This window comes from Pan troglodytes, chromosome 5, assembly GCF_028858775.2.
Source record: "Pan troglodytes isolate AG18354 chromosome 5, NHGRI_mPanTro3-v2.0_pri, whole genome shotgun sequence".
In the NCBI taxonomy this organism is placed as follows: Eukaryota; Metazoa; Chordata; class Mammalia; order Primates; family Hominidae; genus Pan; species Pan troglodytes.
The window spans coordinates 59987088-60007215 of record NC_072403.2 but is presented as its reverse complement, the minus strand read 5'-3'; the positions used below and the strand labels follow the sequence as shown (position 1 = coordinate 60007215).

At 37.0% G+C, this 20128-nt stretch overlaps 1 protein-coding gene across 19 annotated transcripts in view; it reads right to left on the bottom strand.

Annotated features, from left to right (window-relative positions):
* The window catches only part of MLIP (muscular LMNA interacting protein), a 247356-nt gene that overhangs the window by 123389 nt on the left and 103839 nt on the right, over positions 1 to 20128 (bottom strand). For 17 of the 19 annotated variants that reach the window (XM_009451465.4, XM_009451472.4, XM_009451484.5 and 14 more), the window contains 2 exons: positions 18082 to 18474; positions 3667 to 5238 (listed from right to left, as the gene is read on the bottom strand). In XM_009451465.4, coding sequence (XP_009449740.4) covers positions 3667 to 5238; positions 18082 to 18474 — 1965 coding nt within the window. The remainder of the gene's footprint in view (positions 1 to 3666; positions 5239 to 18081; positions 18475 to 20128) is intronic. The other 2 variants (XM_001156657.5, XM_009451483.4) reach the window with 1 other exon arrangement.

The following is a 20128-nucleotide window of genomic DNA, read 5'->3' as shown; positions in this document are numbered from 1 at the left end:
AGCTCTCAACTTGTTCCCTAAATAAGCTATGTGTCCAAATAGCTTTAAGCCCAGGGCAGGCCCATGAATGGAGAGTCTTTATAATTGGAACTAATCTTCAGACTGTCTTCGGTAAGTGGCAGACTCTACGAGGCTTTGATGTAATGCTTACCCTAATTTCCATATGGACCACCATAATAATTCACTAGGATAAAAATTTAAATTCTTTATAAATGAAGGCAGAACAGATTGGGGACCCAGACACAACTTCATGGGTGAATTTTGTAATATCCAGTCTTTTGCATGGGAAAAAAAAGTCTCAGACAATATAGATGTTGATCAAAAAGTAGGCCAGACATGGCGGCTCACGCCTGTAATCCCAGCACTTTGGGATGCCGAGGCAGGCGGATCACTTGTGGTCAAAAGTTCAAGACCAGCCTGGCCAACATGGTGAAACCCCGTTTCTACTAAAAATACAAAAATTAGCTGGATGTGATGGCGCACACCTGTAATCCCAGCTACTTGGGAGGCTGAGGCAGGAGAATCATTTGAACCCAGGAGGCAGAGGTTGCAGTGAGCCAAGATCACACCACTACACTGCAGCCTGGGTGACACAGTGGGACCTGTCTCAAAAAAAAAAAAAAAAAAAAAAAAAGGCAGGCTGAGCAGCATTCAGATGCCCATCCTGTCTAAAGCAATGATTATAATGTGAAATAGTATTTTAAACTACATCTGAATTTAACATATCATAGCAATTATATCACACAAATGCAAGCAGATTCAGAACCTTAAGATTTTATGTATGAAAAAGAAACATCAAACACACTTTATATCTGAATTTAGCTCAGCATACTATGGTCGATCCATTTTATTTTAATATCAAAGGACAGTAGAGCCCAGACTTTAAACTAATATCCTCCCAGCACTCATGTTTTAATTAGATGCCATCTGTATTCTATGATCCCTATTATTTCAGAATCTCAGAGTGAGTAAAGCTGACCTAAATCTAAAGCTCTTTGATTTCAAAAAGAGTCCTGTGCTCAGCTTAGCATCACACTGGAAGGAGCAAGACAAGAAACAACCCATGAAAGTATATAAATTCTTCAATATCACACAGCGTTTGTCTATTTCTTCCTATCATTCTGTAAAATAATGTTACCAGTTTAAACACTAGTCAAACATCAAAAGAGCTTGGGATAAGATTTATCTATTCCACATCCATTTTAATAAGTTTTTTATACTCAAGATACGATTTCTGAAAATAATAGATTGTAATAAAAAAAGTAGGCTGACTTTCTTATTTTTACCTAAAGAGATAATATAGCAAGATGCAAGGAGAAAATAAACATGAAAAAGAATAGCATTGTCTCATAGTCCATACTATTCTATTTTTGCAGAAGCTATTATAAATTTTACCCATGATAAGAAGCGGTTTTTTCTGTTCAAAGAAATCTATTGATATTTTTACTGGTAGTTAAATTATAATCATTCTTCTTATTTTCCTGTTCATCAAATTTACTTTGCATTTCTTTGAATTTTCTTTACTTAGAAATTTTTTAAAAAGTAAAAAGCAAATGCTGAAAAATTTTCAATGTTGGGTGCAGGAAGAGAGCCCCAAAACAATAGGTCTTCAATAAATAGGTCTTTAATGTATCAAAAGCCCTTTGGGGCTCACCCTCTTCCAACTCTCTGACTATATCCAAAACAGGAGAAAACATAAAGTGCGGTGAAACACACATAGAAATGCTTTGAAAAAGCTTCTAGAGTAAAATCACTTTTCACAAAAAAAGAATAAGTATATGGCATCATGGTTCAAAAAATGATAGTTAATGCACTCAGGAAACAGTAATGATTAGATTGTCAGTTCGTTTTAAATACTCTACAAATAAATTTTATAATCACATATATGTATTTAAAATATAATAAACAGGTCAATTTACCTCAAATAAGTAGGATTTTCAATTGAGAATCACAGAAAAAGTTAAATTTTATCCATCTCATTTTCTTTGAATGTTTAAAATACAAGGACTTAATCTCCAATACATTTTTAAATGACCCCAAAATTATATAAATTGGGAATTCTGGTTATAATTCCTTAATAATGATTTTCTTCATGAGAATTATAAAGTCAGGCTAAATTGCTAACATGAGTTATTTCTTTGTAGCAATAAATGATAGTAATAAAGAACATGGCTTCAAGAATCAACAGACTTAACATTACATAAATGTCAGCTCCGAAACAGACCCATTACCTGGACAATTATTCACTGAACTTCAGTTTTTTGGTGTACAAAATAGGGAAAATAGTATTATCAACTTCATATAGTTATAAAACTTAACTGATGTAATCCATTTTAATTAATTTTTCAACTATTTTGTATACTAGCATAGTTCCTGACTCACAGAAAGCATTTGATATTGCTGCTATTATTACCATCAGATTATAAGGCTAATCGTCTTATGTCTCCACACACAGACTTCTGAGATCATCTTCTGTATATTTGGTCAGATTGTTTTCCATTTCTGAAATGCCAACTTCTTTCCTCTTCATTAAGTTAAATCCTAAATATTTCCGACAGGCCTGACATTTTTTATAACTTCCCTTACTAACCATGTTCCATCACACTACTCCTGTTATATTGAACTCAGTTGATGATTATTTATAATCTGACTTACACAATTAATTTTGCCTTATATTGGTTTTCTAGCTGTATTGTAGACTTAATAACTGTATATAGCCTCTCCAAATTGTGTATATTTTTTCTACTGATTAAAATTGAATTGTTCTAAGACAAAAAAAAAAAAATCTCTTACTTCCCTTTAAGAGAAACCACACACACTCTAAAGAAAGCTAGTATAGCGGTACACATATAGCAGGTATTTAATGCATGTTTTTGACTTGAATTGTTTTGTGACATCATTTACAAAATAATGAGGGTCACTTTATCCCTTCAACGTGACATTCATCATCTGAAAAGTGACAGTGAAACATACTCTCCATGGTATTTCAAAGCTCTAAAACTACATTATTTCAATGTGCTGAGCTGAAAATCACGACCCCTTCTTATGCAGGCACTTTAACTGTTTTATTTTATTGATATAACAGCTATCAAATTCTGGGTATGGGTGATCCACAGTCTGAATTACTTGAGAATAGTTGGGAAGCCAGCATGCCTTAGTGTAGAGTTGCTTTCTGCTACGAGAACGTGCTTGGCTATGTCACAGGCCTAGATCTAAGATAATATTCCATTTTATATTAATCCTGTCTACTATTCCATCCTTACAGGATATTTGGATGGATGCTAGGGTCCCTGTTAATAAACAATCAGAAACATATCATAGTCCTGAATCTCAACTACTTGCTTTTAATTCTGTCATTAGGGCCAATGATATAACTCATATTATGCCTGAGGAAAAATAATACCCTTGGAGTCATAGATATAAGAAGTTAGGAAGAGAAAGAGGATTTTCAAAATCAAAGGATTTGACTGAAACACATAATTCTATACAGATTATAATTCATTTACATATTCAAATATACCAAGTCCTGGTACCCTCTTGCACTTTTTCTTCCTCCTTGTAGGAGCACAATTAATACTATAATTATTGATTTCTGCCTTGGGGGAAAAAAAAAGATTCTTCCCTGTTTCAAAATAAGCATGCACCATGCAACATGCAAAAAAATACCTTTGATTTCTTATTTTCTGGGCCTGTTGACATGGACAATGCACAAGGTGAAATCAGCTCCTCTGTCCTTGTTAGAGATATGGGAAGTGATGGGGTTGAAACAGGTGACCTGTGGTTGGGGGTGGTGCTTTCAGATTTCCCAAGTCTTGAAGGCAAGGTACCACTGCCGCAATGTGGGTGCAGAGCTGAGGGACTGAGCTGGGGCACCAGGGTGGGCAGATTGGCATGAGGGAGAGAGGAGGACCTCAAGTTGGGAAGAGAGGCAAAGTTAGCACTGGAGACAGGGAGTGAAGGAAGAGCTGAAGGATTCAGCTCCTGGCCAGATAGTTGGGATGACGCTCTTTTAGATCTGTTTATCAGGCTTGAAAGAGCTGGGGAAGGATGGAAACATTTCTCTGAAGAAGAGAACGTAGCTCTTTGATTAATAGGAGGAGATAGAGAAGATAATGCAGAGGAGGCTAATGTAGAAGGGTACGTGTGAATGTTTCTGGGGTTTTCTGGACCCCTGAGGTCACCATCCTGTTTACTCTTCAAAGAGGAAAGAGAAGAGCTTGGTGGAACAGGAGGAAGACCCACAGAACTGGATGTACTGGTTTGTAGCAGGGAGAGCATGGTATTGCTCTTCAAAGTAGGTGATGGTGTTCTCTCTACATTCATGGAAGCAAGACTGCTACTAGCCTGTTTTGTAGGAGAGAGGGAGGGCGCTTGAGAAAGCGGAGTAGACTTGGTGAAAACAGGCAGGTGAAAAGATTGCTGGGTCAATTCAGAAACCTGGAGTTCCCCTTGATCTGGTGACCCGGCTCTCAGGGAACAACTTGAGAGAGATTTTTTAGGCGTGGGTGGGGTCTGCTTTGCTTTTTGATCAAGTGTGAGCGTGGAAGAGGCCGGGGAGTTGAGAGAGAAGGTGGGACAGGATGCAGGGGAAAAGGGTCTTTGGTGGGAAGGGTTTGACTTGAGAATGGCAGTGAGAAGGGCAAGCCGGGAAGGCACCGGGGATTTTACCCCTGACTTTGAAAGATTTCCACTAGATGACATTTGGCTGCAGATGGTGGAAGAAGAGCCGTGGAAAGAGGAGGTAAATGGTTTGGGGCTCGGAGAGAGTGAATGCGTGACAATGCGGACTGGTATGTACGAGGCTGAATTCGACTTCAGAGAAGCACTGGAGGACGGTGGAGAAGAAGAGGTTCTCGGACTTTCTCCGCGACTAAGGACATGCGAGGTTAAAGTTGTCTTCTTGAGAACTTCAGAGGTCAGTCCAGGCTTTGGATCTGCTGCAGTTGAACTGGGTAAATTAGAACCTGATAGTTGAGTGGAATGGGGAAACAGTAACGTCGAGGAGGTGCCCTTCGATGCAGAAAAGGGTGTAGAGTGAGCGGTAGTTTGAAAATACGTAGCTGATTCTTCCACCACGGCCCCACCGACATCCAGCCTCCTAGTGTGGAACTCCTCTAGGACAGAGGCTCCCTCGAGGTTAACTGGGTCGGGTGGTGCGTTCGGATTAGTTGGAGAAACAAAGGAGAAAGCAGGTGGTTTACAGGCAAGCTGCTCAGAGGTAGTGGGAGAAGAAGTTAACTAGAGGAAAGAGAAATAGACAGATTGAAATAGGACATTATTTGTGAAACGATCAAAATATTCTTGTCACTTGTGCGATTATACAAACAATTTACACAAAAGGAGGCATCTTAAACCTCCACAAAAATGAAGGAAATTCTGTTTTGCTAATGAGGCCTTGCTCTGAATTCGAAATAAGATACAAATAAGCTGTGAAGCATTACATCCTATACCTCATTTATCCCACAGAATGAAATCAATATAAAATTGTATTGCATAGTTGGAAGATAATTCGTTGACAGCATCTAAAATAGTTATCTTAATTTTGAATTGTGTGATTTGGAAAGATTTAAATCACCATCAGTATAAATTGCAAATTTCACTTTGGAAAATTATTTTCTTCTATTGTAAGAATATAAAGCATGATATTATAATAATGACTACAAGCCTTAAAAAAACTTTAACACACTTCAAGTGTTTAAAATTCTGAGTTTCTACTACTTAACTCCTACATGGTGTGAACTTGGAAAAGTGCCTGGAATTCAAATGATGAAACACCCAATGTCAACACAGAATGATAAATTGAGAGAGTGAAAGCAAAGTCCAAATTAAACAGGACGTTTTAGCTTATTTTTCCTAATTATTTGCCAGAATGAACATTTAACATGAACATATAATGAACATTTAACAAATGATTTGGGTCATGCTGGAAGAAATAGGCTCTCTTTTGTGTCAAAAGAAGCCAGAACACTTTACAAATACAATCCACCTGAAACAAGGAAACCCACCAATCCAAATAAAAAGGAAATAAAGAAACCAAATAAAGAGGAAATAAAGAACAATTCATCATTTTACTAGAGAAGCTAGGGAGAGCCTCTGAAACAACTGGATGTAGGTAGTCTTGTGCCATTTTAAAAATCATCTAGTACTTTAAGATAAGCACTGAAGTTATAAATACTTTGAACATCTTTTAAACAGAACTTTCCCTTAAAAGTCATTGATTTGATTATGTCAATATATAAAAGAAATAATAAACATGCATGTCTAATAAAGAATTTAGGGAATATCAATCATTCAAAATATCAATAAATATTAAGATTTACATATAGATATTGCATTAAGCACATAGCAGGAAAATGTATATAAACATAACAACCAAACTTAGCAAAACTTTACAAATAAAGTAAAAGATACTTCTTGATTTTGCTTATAACATTTTAAGATTTCCATCAGACCTAATGCAGAAGTTTTCATGTCATATAGTTTTAATCTCTAAAAATATTTAAAACTGGCAAATTCAAACACTCATCCCAAACTTCCAAGTTTCTAAGTAAACATACCCAAAATATTCTTTTCTTTTATATGTGAATTTACATGTATCTTTGAAACACGGAAGAATTCTTGCTACATAAATAATACCTGAATATATTGGCATAACCCAGAATATGGGAAAATCAGAGATAATTAAAAGTCAAGCGGAATTGAATCGAATGGAAGAAGAAAGCTGAGCAATTCACTCGTGTAAGTTTTACTTAGAAACAACTCTGCTTAGCCAATGTTTATGTAACTGATGCATTTGGTTAGAGATATATTTAAATCCAAACACTACTAGCTGGGCGGCTGAATATTTCTGTCACTACAAGCATGACAATGTCTTATTTGGAGTTATGCAACCATTTTAGTTAAATACATAATTAATGTTTAAGAAATTGTTCTTTTAGGGTAAATAGTGTATTCAGGGAATTTTTTTTTTTACCACAAAGAAAAGTCTTCTCTAATTGTTTCCTATGATTGATCTCTCCTAATGAAAAGAATACAGAAACATTTCTAGACTGTGTAGTGTGTCTTTGCATGTTGTACTATGCCTGGAATAGCTGTTTGGTAAAGAATTCTGTAAATTAATAACAGCAGTCACAAAACTCTCATTACCTTTTCAGTTCTGCTGTTTCCAAATAACTTTAATGTATATGACAAACTCAATTATTTACCCTGATTATTCACCAAATTATCACTATGCTAAGACCATAGAGCTGTAATTGTTAGGGTCTCATTCAGAGGAAAAGACTAACCTCTCCAATTTCCTCAAAACTATGGCTTCTAATGACCAAACATTCTACTACATTAATTAATATTTTACCTAATATAAATATCTCAGAATTTTATTATACTTTTTAATATATTTAAAACATTGATTTTTAAGGAACTTCTTTTTTTTTTATTATACTTTAAGTTTTAGGGTACATGTGCACATTGTGCAGGTTAGTTACATATGTATACATGTGCCATGCTGGTGCGCTGCACCCACTAACTCGTCATCTAGCATTAGGTATATCTCCCAATGCTATCCCTCCCCCCTCCCCCCTCCCCACCACAGTCCCCAGAGTGTGATATTCCCCTTCCTGTGTCCATGTGATCTCATTGTTCAATTCCCACCTATGAGTGAGAATATGCGGTGTTTGGTTTTTTGTTCTTGCGATAGTTTACTGAGAATGATGGTTTCCAGTTTCATCCATGTCCCTACAAAGGACATGAACTCATCATTTTTTATGGCTGCATAGTATTCCATGGTGTATATGTGCCACATTTTCTTAATCCAGTCTATCATTGTTGGACATTTGGGTTGGTTCCAAGTCTTTGCTATTGTGAATAATGCCGCAATAAACATACGTGTGCATGTGTCTTTATAGCAGCATGATTTATAGTCCTTTGGGTATATACCCAGTAATGGGATGGCTGGGTCAAATGGCATTTCTAGCTCTAGATCCCTGAGGAATCGCCACACTGAATTCCACAATGGTTGAACTAGTTTACAGTCCCACCAACAGTGTAAAAGTGTTCCTATTTCTCCACATCCTCTCCAGCACCTGTTGTTTCCTGACTTTTTAATGATTGCCATTCTAACTGGTGTGAGATGATATCTCATAGTGGTTTTGATTTGCATTTCTCTGATGGCCAGTGATGATGAGCATTTTTTCATGTGTTTTTTGGCTGCATAAATGTCTTCTTTTGAGAAGTGTCTGTTCATGTCCTTCGCCCACTTTTTGATGGGGTTGTTTGTTTTTTTCTTGTAAATTTGTTTGAGTTCATTGTAGATTCTGGATATTAGCCCTTTGTCAGATGAGTAGGTTGCGAAAATTTTCTCCCATGTTGTAGGTTGCCTGTTCACTCTGATGGTAGTTAAAAAAAAAAAGAAACTACCAAAAGATTTTTAAGGAACTTCTAATAGAAAGGCTCTGAAAAGTCTAAAGATGTTTACCATGTTTATATTAATCTGCACATAATTTTTATTGTATTTTCTTACTTAATATATTAATAAGTATATGCAACATATTCCTTTCTAACTTGCAAATATGCCACGATGTATCCTAATTTGTACTAATATTAAAAGGTGACACCATATTTTATAAAATTCTCAGGGGTGAAGGATTCTTTTTTGTAAAAAGATTGATTTTCCTGAGTTTCTCTAATTAATGAATTTTTAAAAAGAGGAAGTAAAGGCATGAAAATATGTATGCAGAAAGAAGACATGGGCACCTGTCAAATTCTCAGTCAGTAGCTCAGAATCAGTCCTTCATTTTACCTCTTCCTGTAAATCCCTTATTAGTGATCCCAAACTTCCCTATTGGCATCTATTTAACACAAATTATTTCCATCTCTTCTTCCTCTACCATTCATAACCCTCTATGTTGTTCTCAAGGTTTGTTACTGATGCTCTAACTCCTTCTCCCTCAAGGCTGTTCTAGGTCTTCTTTACCATTTATTTCTTACCTCATCTTTATTGATTCCTTTGCTTCAAACACCTCTCTAGAGCTACCAATGACCATGTTTTCCAATACCCAGAACTATGCTGGTTCCTTGAGCCCCCCTTGCCATACACTCTCTCTAAAGTCATTTTCAAAACTCTCTTCTCCTAGAAAGGCTATCTGGAACTCTGGAAAACATTCACAATAATCTCAGTAACAGAAGATGCAATGTGCTCCTATCATTAGGTAAGTAGATGATCCTAATCATAAATTCACCCTCAGATCCTATGTAATAGAGACCATCAATTATTTTAACAACCAATCTCTATTGTAGAACTGCCTTGTATTTTTACTGCCTGTAAATCTAACATAAACTGCTCCTGTATATATATTCAGTTTTCCCTGATGTTTCTATGAGATTTCAAAGCATTTGAATAAAAACTGAAGTGACTGATCTGCTACCTAGTATCTTGAATACTTTCTGAGATTCTGACAGCACCAGATGTGGATCGCATATAGTTGTGCTCTTCCTCCTGAATCTGTACAGCTACATGAGGCAGAAACCCCAGATTCTCCCTTGTCGTCACATACCAATCATTGCATAATGGCAGCTTGGCCTCCTAAACTTAGCTATTATTGATTTGTCCTCTTCTCTCTGATGAATGCTTGTAATGCTACAGGGCAGATTCTCAGCCTTTCTTACCTGAACACATTAAATAATCTTTTCTGGTGTTCTTACTTGTAGTTGCACCCTATTTAACCTATCACCAGATTGAACTTTTAAAATCTGATCACCTATGCTCAAGACCTCATCATTGGTTTCTTTGTGTCTACCATGAACTACAGATACTTCCTTCATGATGAAGCCCCTCTCTTGCTATCCAGTCTCATACCCCTCATCCCCTATTTTTTAAGTTTCAGTAATACTTTGTTCAATCTCAACCTTCTTGCCAGCATTGCCAACATTCTAGCTATTGTGGTTTCTTGCCAATCCTCTCTTGCCAATCAACTTGGCAAACCTTCATTCTTAAACCAATCCCAGCAACTGCCATTACGTTTCTAGACCTAGTCTACTAAAAGTTGCTATAAGAAAAAGAAAATTGATACCACTTGTTAATAGGACGACAGCACCTATTTTGCAAACCATCCTGTACAAGGGCACAAGCTGAGTGGGGCTGGTTTCCCCTGCACTGAATTCCCCTGCAGAAGGGAAGGTTTTCTCAATTCACATATGGGCTGGCTGAGTCACTGTAGACTGGTGAAAGCACAAGTTCAATGTCTGTAGTCTCAACTGGGTCCTGCACCTCTCGATTTTTTGGTTGGTTGATTTGTTTTCTTTTTTGTTGTTGTTGTTTGGACCTTGGCTTCCTCTACTGTTCTGATGAACAGCTTTTCCAAAAACTTTACATTCTCCACAAACCCTTAACCTACTATTTCTCCCATTATGCTCAACAGATGGCCTAGATTTCTTTACTCCAAGGAAAATTGAGATTATCAGGAAAGTGAATTTTGGTAGTATCACCTTCATTCCCTTTCCCTCATTCTAAGGAAAGATGAATGAAAAAACCTTTCGCTTTGTAAAAGGTGAATTCTCCTTGTGTACTCTGAATCACAGCAGCTCTTGCCCTCTTAGAAATCTCATTTCATCAGTTATTCCCCATAACCTATGTACTTATCCTTTTAAATTTTTTCCTAGCTCCCTGATCCTAACATAGATATAAAACAGAAATTCTCTCAATCTTTTAAAAACATGATAATAAATATCATTGTGGTGAATAGTGAAAGTACCCACAATTCTCTGTTCTTTCCCATTCATTCCATCATAAACGCAGTCTTTTGTTCCACCTTTTAATCTGGATAGCCAAATGACTTGTTTTGGCCCATACAACATTATCAGATGCATGCAATACAAGAAGCAGTATCTTGAAAAGCATTTGTGCATTGAGGCTTACTGGCTTGTTACGTGCAGAACATCGCCATAATATGAATGAGCTCAGGCTAGTTTACTGGAAGATACAAGACCACGTCTCAGCAGACAACTACTCAGCCACCAGACAGCTAACCAGCCACCAGCTAACCCAACAGCCAATCACTGACATGGGTAGGTCACAGCAAAGATTAACTGAATCTAGCCCTTATCTGCAGAACCACCTAGCTGAAAACAGCCCAAATTATTGACCAAAAAATTTTTGAGCTAAATAAAATATTGTGTTTTAAAACACTAAATGCTGGCATGGTTTGTTAAGCAACAAAAGCTAACTGACAAAAACGAATATATACATACATATATCCCAAGCTCTTTCTTGATCCTATATTTCCCATAATTACAGGCCTATGTTGTTTTCTTCTCAGTCAAGTCTGTACAATATAATCACTGCCCTGAGTTTCTTATTTCTTGTAGTCTGCACACCCTAAAATGACTACCCAAAGAGTCCCAGCCTTATAGAATTCCTTCCTTTTAAGTGTGGGTGGAAACGGTTACTTGCTTCTAACTGATAGAATATGACAGAGTTGAAGGAATTTTTCAAATGTAACAAAGGTCCCTAATCAGGTTACTTTAAGTTAATTAAAAGGGAGGTTTATCCTGCGTGGGTGTGACCTAATCAAGTGAGCTCTTTAAAAAAAATAAAAATAAAAAAAAGGTCTTTGGAATTAGAGACTCAAAGCAGCAGAGATACTTTTTCTCTGTTGCTGGCTTTAAGAGGCAAGCTGCCATGAATTCCACAGCCTCAAGGAAATAAATTCTGCCAACCTGACAGACACCTTGATTTCAACCTGGTGAGAGACCCTGAGCAAAGAACATGGCTCAGACATATCCAGACATCTGATCTACAGAAACCAGGAGAAATAGGTAAATTTGTGAAGCCACTACATTTGTGGTAAGCTATTGTACAACAGAACTTCTTAACAGATTTCTCCTCCACCCTTACATGGAAAACTGTTATCACTAACATCTACAATGGTTTATTTTTCCTAAACCCAACAGGCACTTGAATCGCTTACCTTTTCTGATTTCTTTTCAGAGTTTGACTCTTCTAATCTCTCACTCCTTTTCAAAACTTTTATTTATGGCCTCTATTTCATTACTCTTTCCTAGTGTATTTCCTATATTTTGATGAGTCCTTTTCATATTCCTTCTCATCTTCCACCCTGTTCTTATGTGCTGGTACTTCCTTCCCTATTACCTTTCTGGAATGCCAAAAATGTATTCATCCTTCAAATTTCAGCAACACTGCCTCTGTGAACCCTTTCTGATGGTCCAGGCTGACTTAGGCATCCTCCCCGTAGGCTTCCCACTGTTTTCTGAACATGCAACCTAACACACTTTTTTCTGAGCATGCACATACACTTTTTAAATTCCTTAAAGGCAGATCTTATATCTATGTACCCCTAGTGTCTAGTGCCTAGCCTACTACCTTCATACAGGAATAAAAAATAAATAAATAAAATGTCTAGTAGATGAAGGAACAGAAGGATGCAGAAGCGGAAACATAGTTTCTCCTTGAAGAGGGTCTGACTCCTCCCTCAGCAATTGCCTCCTCTTATTCTGCTCTAGACTCTGGGCAGTGAGGATGGGCAGGTGGTAGGAAGAACATTGCCTCTGACCTCTGATTCAGTCGTTACCTCCCCAGCCAAGTTCTGACATCAACAAGTTCTTAAGTTCTGACATCAACAAATCAGGAGACTCTCTTCTTAAAAGCCTACGTCATCTTTCTGCTGGAATTGTCAAAGAGACTTGATTTTCCAGATATGTTCTTCCTTTGTACCTGGTTAATGTTACAAATTAACCCATCCTGAGGAAATAACAAGCTACCATTCGGGGACTATAGGGATTCTGCCAGCATCAGAGCAGAGCCTGGAGCTTCTCACCGATTCATAAAAATTCTCCTAAGTGCATCTAGTCTCATTCACAATGAAAGGTAACAAGATAAAAAGAGGGAATCATGTACTCACCCTAAGCAAGAAACGAAATGGAGAGGTAGCAGTGGGAAGATCACTGGAGAAAAGTTATTTAAAAAAAAAATCACTTGGTCAGGGATTTGTCCATTGCCTAAAAGAATGTAGGGCCTCTAAATTTTTAATCCTACCCAACTGCCCAAAACAATTATATGACCAAGAAGGCCCATGTAGAATCTGAATTACTACTTAGTCACCTCTCACCTATTCTTGCACAGTCAGGCCCCAGGTGGCTCTGTTCTGCATGCAAAGAGCCATCCAGCTGATGGCCATGAACACTTCATCTCCCAGCTTCTTAATATAAATGTGCCAATTTTCAGCAAGTACTTTGGCATTCCAAGCTAGTCCTCCAGCAGTTAGCTGAATCCAACATGAACGTTTAACCTCCCAGCTTCTTTCAAGGTTTTCAACCTCTAAATCTCTCGGGTCAGAAGCTATAGATTATTTGCTTAAGTAAGAGCAACAGCACTAACTCTAAGGCAGGAGTCCTAGGTGCTCTTCCATACTCTATTATCATTTTCTTTCAGCTTTGAATGCTCACTAAGAGGGTTTAGGTAATGTCTATTCTCTATTTATATCAGAAGATCATGTGAAAAGGAGGATCATTCATTCATTTATTCATTCATTCATCAGACACTTTTTAAGCACCCACAGTATTCCAGGCATTGTATTAGGTGATGGGAAGCAGAAGTGAGAAAAATATTTTTTGTCAAGTTCAAGGGGTTCAGGAATCTAGTGGGGTAAGACAGACACATGAAGGCTATTGTAATAAGTATGCTGGTATGAATAGGGTATTTCATTATAAAGTTGAGGCCTGGGGGTATATGGAGGGTTTCTATGTCTAATGCCCCATCCAAATAACTTACTGTAATCCCTTTTCTATGAATCCATGAAATCTAGTTATTTAATAAACATATATGCTAGTGTCCAAATTCCTCAGAATTTCATGTCAGGACCTCCATTATTTAGCCCCAGTCAGTTCTTTTGGTCTTATTTTCATGTTCCACATTCCTCTCCCCAGTTCTTACTTCTGAGCTACATTTGAAAAAGGTGTGAAACTCTCCTTCTCCACATGTTCCTTACTTTGTGCCCCCCCCAAAAAAAACAATGCTGCCATCTCAGACTTCTTAGATACAGTAAATCATTTATTGAGAGCCTACCACTGGCCAGGCACTATTCTAGGCACTTTGCATGTATTATCTCATTTAGTCTTCACAAGGAAGGTTGATATATTATCAACTCATTTTACAAATGAGAAAACTGAGGTTTATGATTTCAAGTAACTCACCCAGAGGAACATAGCCAGTCAATTGCCCATCTCATTTTGGTTTTCCCACATCACCCCTCCAATGCACGACCTCCCTTTCCTTACCTCCATCCGTTTCTCAAACTGATTTCTGTCCCCATAATCTCACTCACACTGTTCCCACCAAGGTCACCAAATGACCTCCTCATTTCAAGATTTAATGGACTCAGGGGTCCTACTTTATTTTACCTTGTTTTATATTCTACTATAGACTCCTCTTTTTGGAAAGTCTCATTAGTTTCCACTGCATAAAACCACTCTCTCAGACATCTTTGGTTCACCTCTTAGATAGAAAAAGACACCTAGGTTTCTCATTGGCTCTCTTTTTTCATAGGTGCTTTTATACTTTTCTGTTTCCTGGCTTGAATCCTGTCTTCTTACTTTTACCTTCTCTCTCTGAGTAAATTCCCATCACTTTAACTTATATGACGAATATCTCCAGTCTCCCTTCTCTCTCCTATGTCCAGGATTCATACTTCCAACTTCTTTCTAGATATCATCATATAGTGCCACCAAGGCATCTCAAACTCAACATCAGATGTCTAATCTCTTCCCATCCCCACCCAAGACCTGTTATTCATTCTTCAATTAATGATGCCAACATTCATCCAATGAGGTAATAAACTTCATTCATGCTTAATTTTTCCCATATATTGTCAATGAACAAGTTCAGCTAATTCTACCTCATCAGGCTCTCTGTCTATTCCCACAGTCACTATCTTAGCTCCAAACTTTATCATAGGTCTTTCAGACGAATCACTGTGTTGTATGTGTATTCACCTCTCCCATAACTCTAATACTACCCCTAGAAAATTCTTAGACTTTTACATGAACATTCAAGTCTCTTTTTTCTGAATTTTATTTAAGAGGATTTTGATTCAACAGCTTATTTTATATAACATGTTTGCTTTTGACATGCTTTGAAATTATTGAGTGATTTTTTTAACGTAAGATACTTTTACTTAAACACGCCACTTCAGGAAGCACTTGGGGAGTTTATCATTCAACCCAATATTTATATTGACTATGTCCCTGATAATATGCTAACCACTGTAGGGGACAAAAAGTTTAATAAAACTGAATTTAACATGGGCTTTACCTGTAAAAACTTTACAATCTCTTAGGGGAGATAAGACATGTATCTAAATAGCTATAGTACTGCCTATGATAATTATAAAATAGGTACAGAAAAAAAGCTATCAGAATAATGTTGGGAGAGAGATTGCTTTCACTGAGAGAACAAAACAGCTTCACGAAGGTGTCAATATCTGAGCAAGGACTTCACAGTTGAAAAGATATGGATCTTTTGAATATTTCATTTTTTTCACTCACCTTATTGAACCCCCTTTATATGTAAGGCACTGCATTAAGTGCTAGGGATACAGAAATTAACAAGGGACCAGAACTTGATTTAATGTAGTTTTCAGACAGTGAGGAAAAAAGATAAAAGTAAATTATTACAACAGAATGAAAAGGAATTATAATGGAGAATTTTTCCCCCACTAAAAGCTATAAAATAATAAAGAAAATCACAAACATGAACAAGAACTAACTCCTTTCCAAAGGGAACATCTTTAAGAGGAGATGCTACTTGAACTGAGCTTAAATTATCAAGTAGCCTAGGTCAAAATGGAGAAGAGCTAGGGAAAGAAGGAAGCATTTGACCAGAGGAATCAAGGGCTCAGAGATGGGAAGGTATGAAGTATGTACTTTGGTGATTGTTCAGGAGAGCTGAAGAAGAGAGGTAAAAGATGTAGATAGAAAAATACACCTGGGCTAGGTCATGGAAAGGTTAAAGGCCAGACTAAGAAGTGAAGACATTTCTTAGGAATAGCTTATCAATGACTAACCAATAGAGGTAACTTGTAGACAATTCTATATATGGATTCATTTTCACCAGGTAGACTAGAAATTTATTTACTTGACTGTATTTCTGATTAAAAATTTGATATTGTTGGCATCAAGCAGCCCAATCGTGTAATTTTTTTTTAGACTTTGTACATTACAGTTCACTACATTAAACTTCCAGACTGTTTTCTTTGGTGCTCTGGTCATTTCTCCTTAGTTTACACTTGTGGCAATGGTCATCTTATTTTTATTTCATGATGACCTACAGTTCACTCAAGTGGATTATTATAGGAAATGGAAACAAGAGCAATGGTAATTGTTCAAATAATTGGTAATTGGTCAAACACTTTAGGATCTAGTATTCCACCATTACTGGTAATCATAATCTTCAGCCACAATTAATATATGAGGTTGAGCTCTGCTTTTTTATTTAGAGCTCTAATAACATGAACTATAACCTGCTCCTAAATAACCTTTTTTGGAAAAAATATTTTAAAGGACATATTCAGTCTCTAGATTCACTTCTGTATATTTGAACACACAAAAATAAAAATAAATGGCCAATTCAGGGGAAAAAACTATCAGTTGGAGAAAGAGTAAATCAAAGACCCAACAATTGCTTTGTTAATTTTTTATTAATACATTTTCTTCTCAAAGAAGTCACCTAAAGCTGTCCTCCCCTAACAATGGAAATTTCCACATTTCTACATCTCCAACTACTTCATTATCTTTTCTGAGGCAAGAAAGAAATATTTAAACTTATCACAGCATATTGGGAATACATTTAATTATATGATTATAATATTTTGTTCCAATACCTAGCTAAGAACGAACTTCAAGAAGAAATAAATGTTTTAGCCCAGTAAAAATGTGAGTACCGCAGTGTGTGTCTTTTACTACCAGAAGACAATACAAGATACTAGATGCTTGAAGATAATAAAAATGCAGCATCAGAAACTCAGTGAAGCCTACAGAAATAAAGATGGTGTGGCACCAAAACTCCAAAGCTCATTCTACCATTTTGCATTGGTCCTGTCCTAGTAATGCAAAAAGACCAACAAGCCAGTAAAAATGTCCTTTAAACTACTTTGGGTTGATTGCAAATGCCTGGTCTATTAGATCCTAAATGGGACATCTGGGTAACAATTCGTCGTCATTGTCAAGAAGTTAGAGCTCTGCATCCACTACCTACCTACTCTCAAAGCCAGCGTCTGCATTCCTAACATTCTAACTACACTTCGTCAGTCACCTTACATTTTCATTATAGCAAATAGCCAGTCAATGGCAAATTATTCTATTTTTCAACTTCAAAATGCCTCCTTGTCCGCATCCTTTCTTTCCTGCCATCACAGATGTGGGTCTTCTCCTATTGTACCAGACTCTCTCTACCTTAAAAGAACCATTCAATCTTGCCACTAAGTTTTGGGGTGGTATATTTTCCCCCTCTCACTGAGGTCAACCCCACCCTGGTGGCTTCCAGGACCACAAAAGACGTTTTCCTTAGGATACACAGGGGAAAATTATTTTTCTTACTCTTATTTCCTAGTTTATCCTTTTACTAGTCTTTTACTAATTTAAAATCAATGGGTCTACCTCTAATGTCCAATTACCGTCTTTTCACTAGATCTTTCTTACATCTGAAATATGCTTCTTGATGGACCCAGCTCACCAAGCACACTCTTCTTGACTAAAGAAACTCCTCATATCAACCTTCTCCAAGAATTATTTAAAGGAAAGAGGTAGTATTCTCCCAAATTTACTCCAGCTAAATGTTTTACATTTTCTCTTCAGCCAATTCACAGCATAATTGCTTAATCCTTTTTATCTTTTATATTTATTATCTATGTTTACACTATGATGATTTATTATCCTGAGATAATGGTTTTTTAAATATATTTTTCTTTGAAAGTTTTGTCTGCCTTAAACAGGATGGCCTTTGCAGACCGCCCAAGATAAAGGGTGCATAAACACTTTTTTTTTCCTTATGGACAGCAGGAACACAAAACCTACCTGCCCATGCTTTTGCTGAGGGGCCATCCGATGAAGCATTTCAGGATGTGATGAGGTCTTGAGATCAGTCCCCTGTGTTTTGGGACGCACTACATCAGAGACCAGACTGGACGAGATTGCTAGAGACTTGGGCCGGACAGCTGCGGTGCCAATCCCCCCTGCGGGGCCTTGTTCAACTTTTCTGCTTGTAGCCTCATCTTCCCCTTCGGAGTCCACAATAAGGACATATTCAGCTTTGAAGAGGTCACTTTGCTGCATCCCTTGAAGTTTGTTTGCTTCGAATTCCCTTTCTTGTAAAATCGTTCCACTGACCTCTGAAGGACAAGTCAATTTCGCTTGGTCTCTCTCTTGTTGGCTCCCAGCATTCAAGGTCAAGTAGTCATTGGATTTAGACTGTAATAGATGTACAGAGATAAAAGCATTGACATTAGTTTAATAAATGCTTCTTTTTTGGCATGTACACTGAAAAGCTTAACTTCCTTATATTTTCAAAAATATATAAAATTAGGTTGACATAAGAAAGAGATTGGGTTGAAGTTAGCGGTTTATTTTTACTAGCCCACTAGCCCACCTGTTTTTCCTGGTCTAAGCCCAAACAATTTTGGGATAGTAATCAACATCAACAAGCAAACCTAACTGTTTTCAAGTAAGTCATGATACGACATTTTAAAGAGAGAGAGGGAGAGAGCAATGTTTTCCGTGAAGACATTTGTGAAACAAATGGGGATTGGGCAAGGGTTTAGTTAATGGTGAAGCAAACTGTATATCCTTTAAAAGCCAAGGGAGGAAGGAAATCCCCATTGAAAGGTTCTAAAATAATAAAAAATCTCTCTAAAAATCTGAAAGGAAAAATAAAATTGGGCAAAATGCATAGTCAGACAAAACAATCTAAGTTAATTAGGGAGAACTCATAAATAGAACACCAAAAAAGATATAGATATTTTTAGTACAAAGCATCTTTAACTGTTTTATTTTGGATTTGTAATTCTCAGTCTTTTCCCATCCAATTTTCTGTGAATACATAGTTTACAAGACCAGGATCAAGATAGCTTTATCAAGCTACCAAACTTCTTTTTCTAAAACTATGACAGCCATGTATACTAAGATTGTGTTTAAAAGACCCAATGTCAATTTTCTTATTTTTATAATTACACTATGGTTACTATTATTCTTTTCTCTGCAGCTTTTCTGTAAGGCTAAAATTATTTCAAAATAGAAAGTTATGCCACTAAATGAAAATAAGCTAACAATTTCAACTCTGGTGGTCAATTTAATGTGTACGGTGTGTGCATGTATTGTATGTACGAAGACAGAAGTCAAATCACTGATTAAACATAACTAAAAAGTTGACTTTATACACCCACATTATTCAGCTGATAATGAGGATATAGTCAGGATAAAACACAAATTGCCTCTGATTAAAATTTCTCTGCCCATCTTTCCCTATTTACTCTGATATTGTTTTCATTGTATTTATCACTATATGGATTTTATTACGTACTTTTTTCATTTTTTTCATTGCCTGCCTTCCCGATAACAAGTAAGCTATATGAATTGTCTTTATTCAGTTGGAATCATCAAGAGAATAACATATGTTCAGTAAACAGTTGCTAAGAATATAAATGAAGTCGGGCGCGGTGGCTCAAGCCTGTAATCCCAGCACTTTGGGAGGCCGAGGAGGGCGGATCACGAGGTCAGGAGATCGAGACCATCCTGGCTAACACGGTTAAACCCCGTCTCTACTAAAAATACAAAAAAAATTAGCCGGGCGTGGTGGCAGAGGCGCCTGTAGTCCCAGCTATTCGGGAGGCTGAGGCAGGAGAACGGCGTGAACCCGGGAGGCGGAGCTTGCAGTGAGCCGAGATCGCGCCACTGCACTCTAGCCTGGGCGACAGAGCGAGACTCCGTCTCAAAAAAAAAAAAAAAAGAATATAAATGAATGAGGAATTACACTATTTTAATGTTGAACTGTCTAAGAGATAGGGTGAAAAATCTTTTAAAGATATGGTTGTATATACATCATTGCAATCAGCAGATAAATATTATC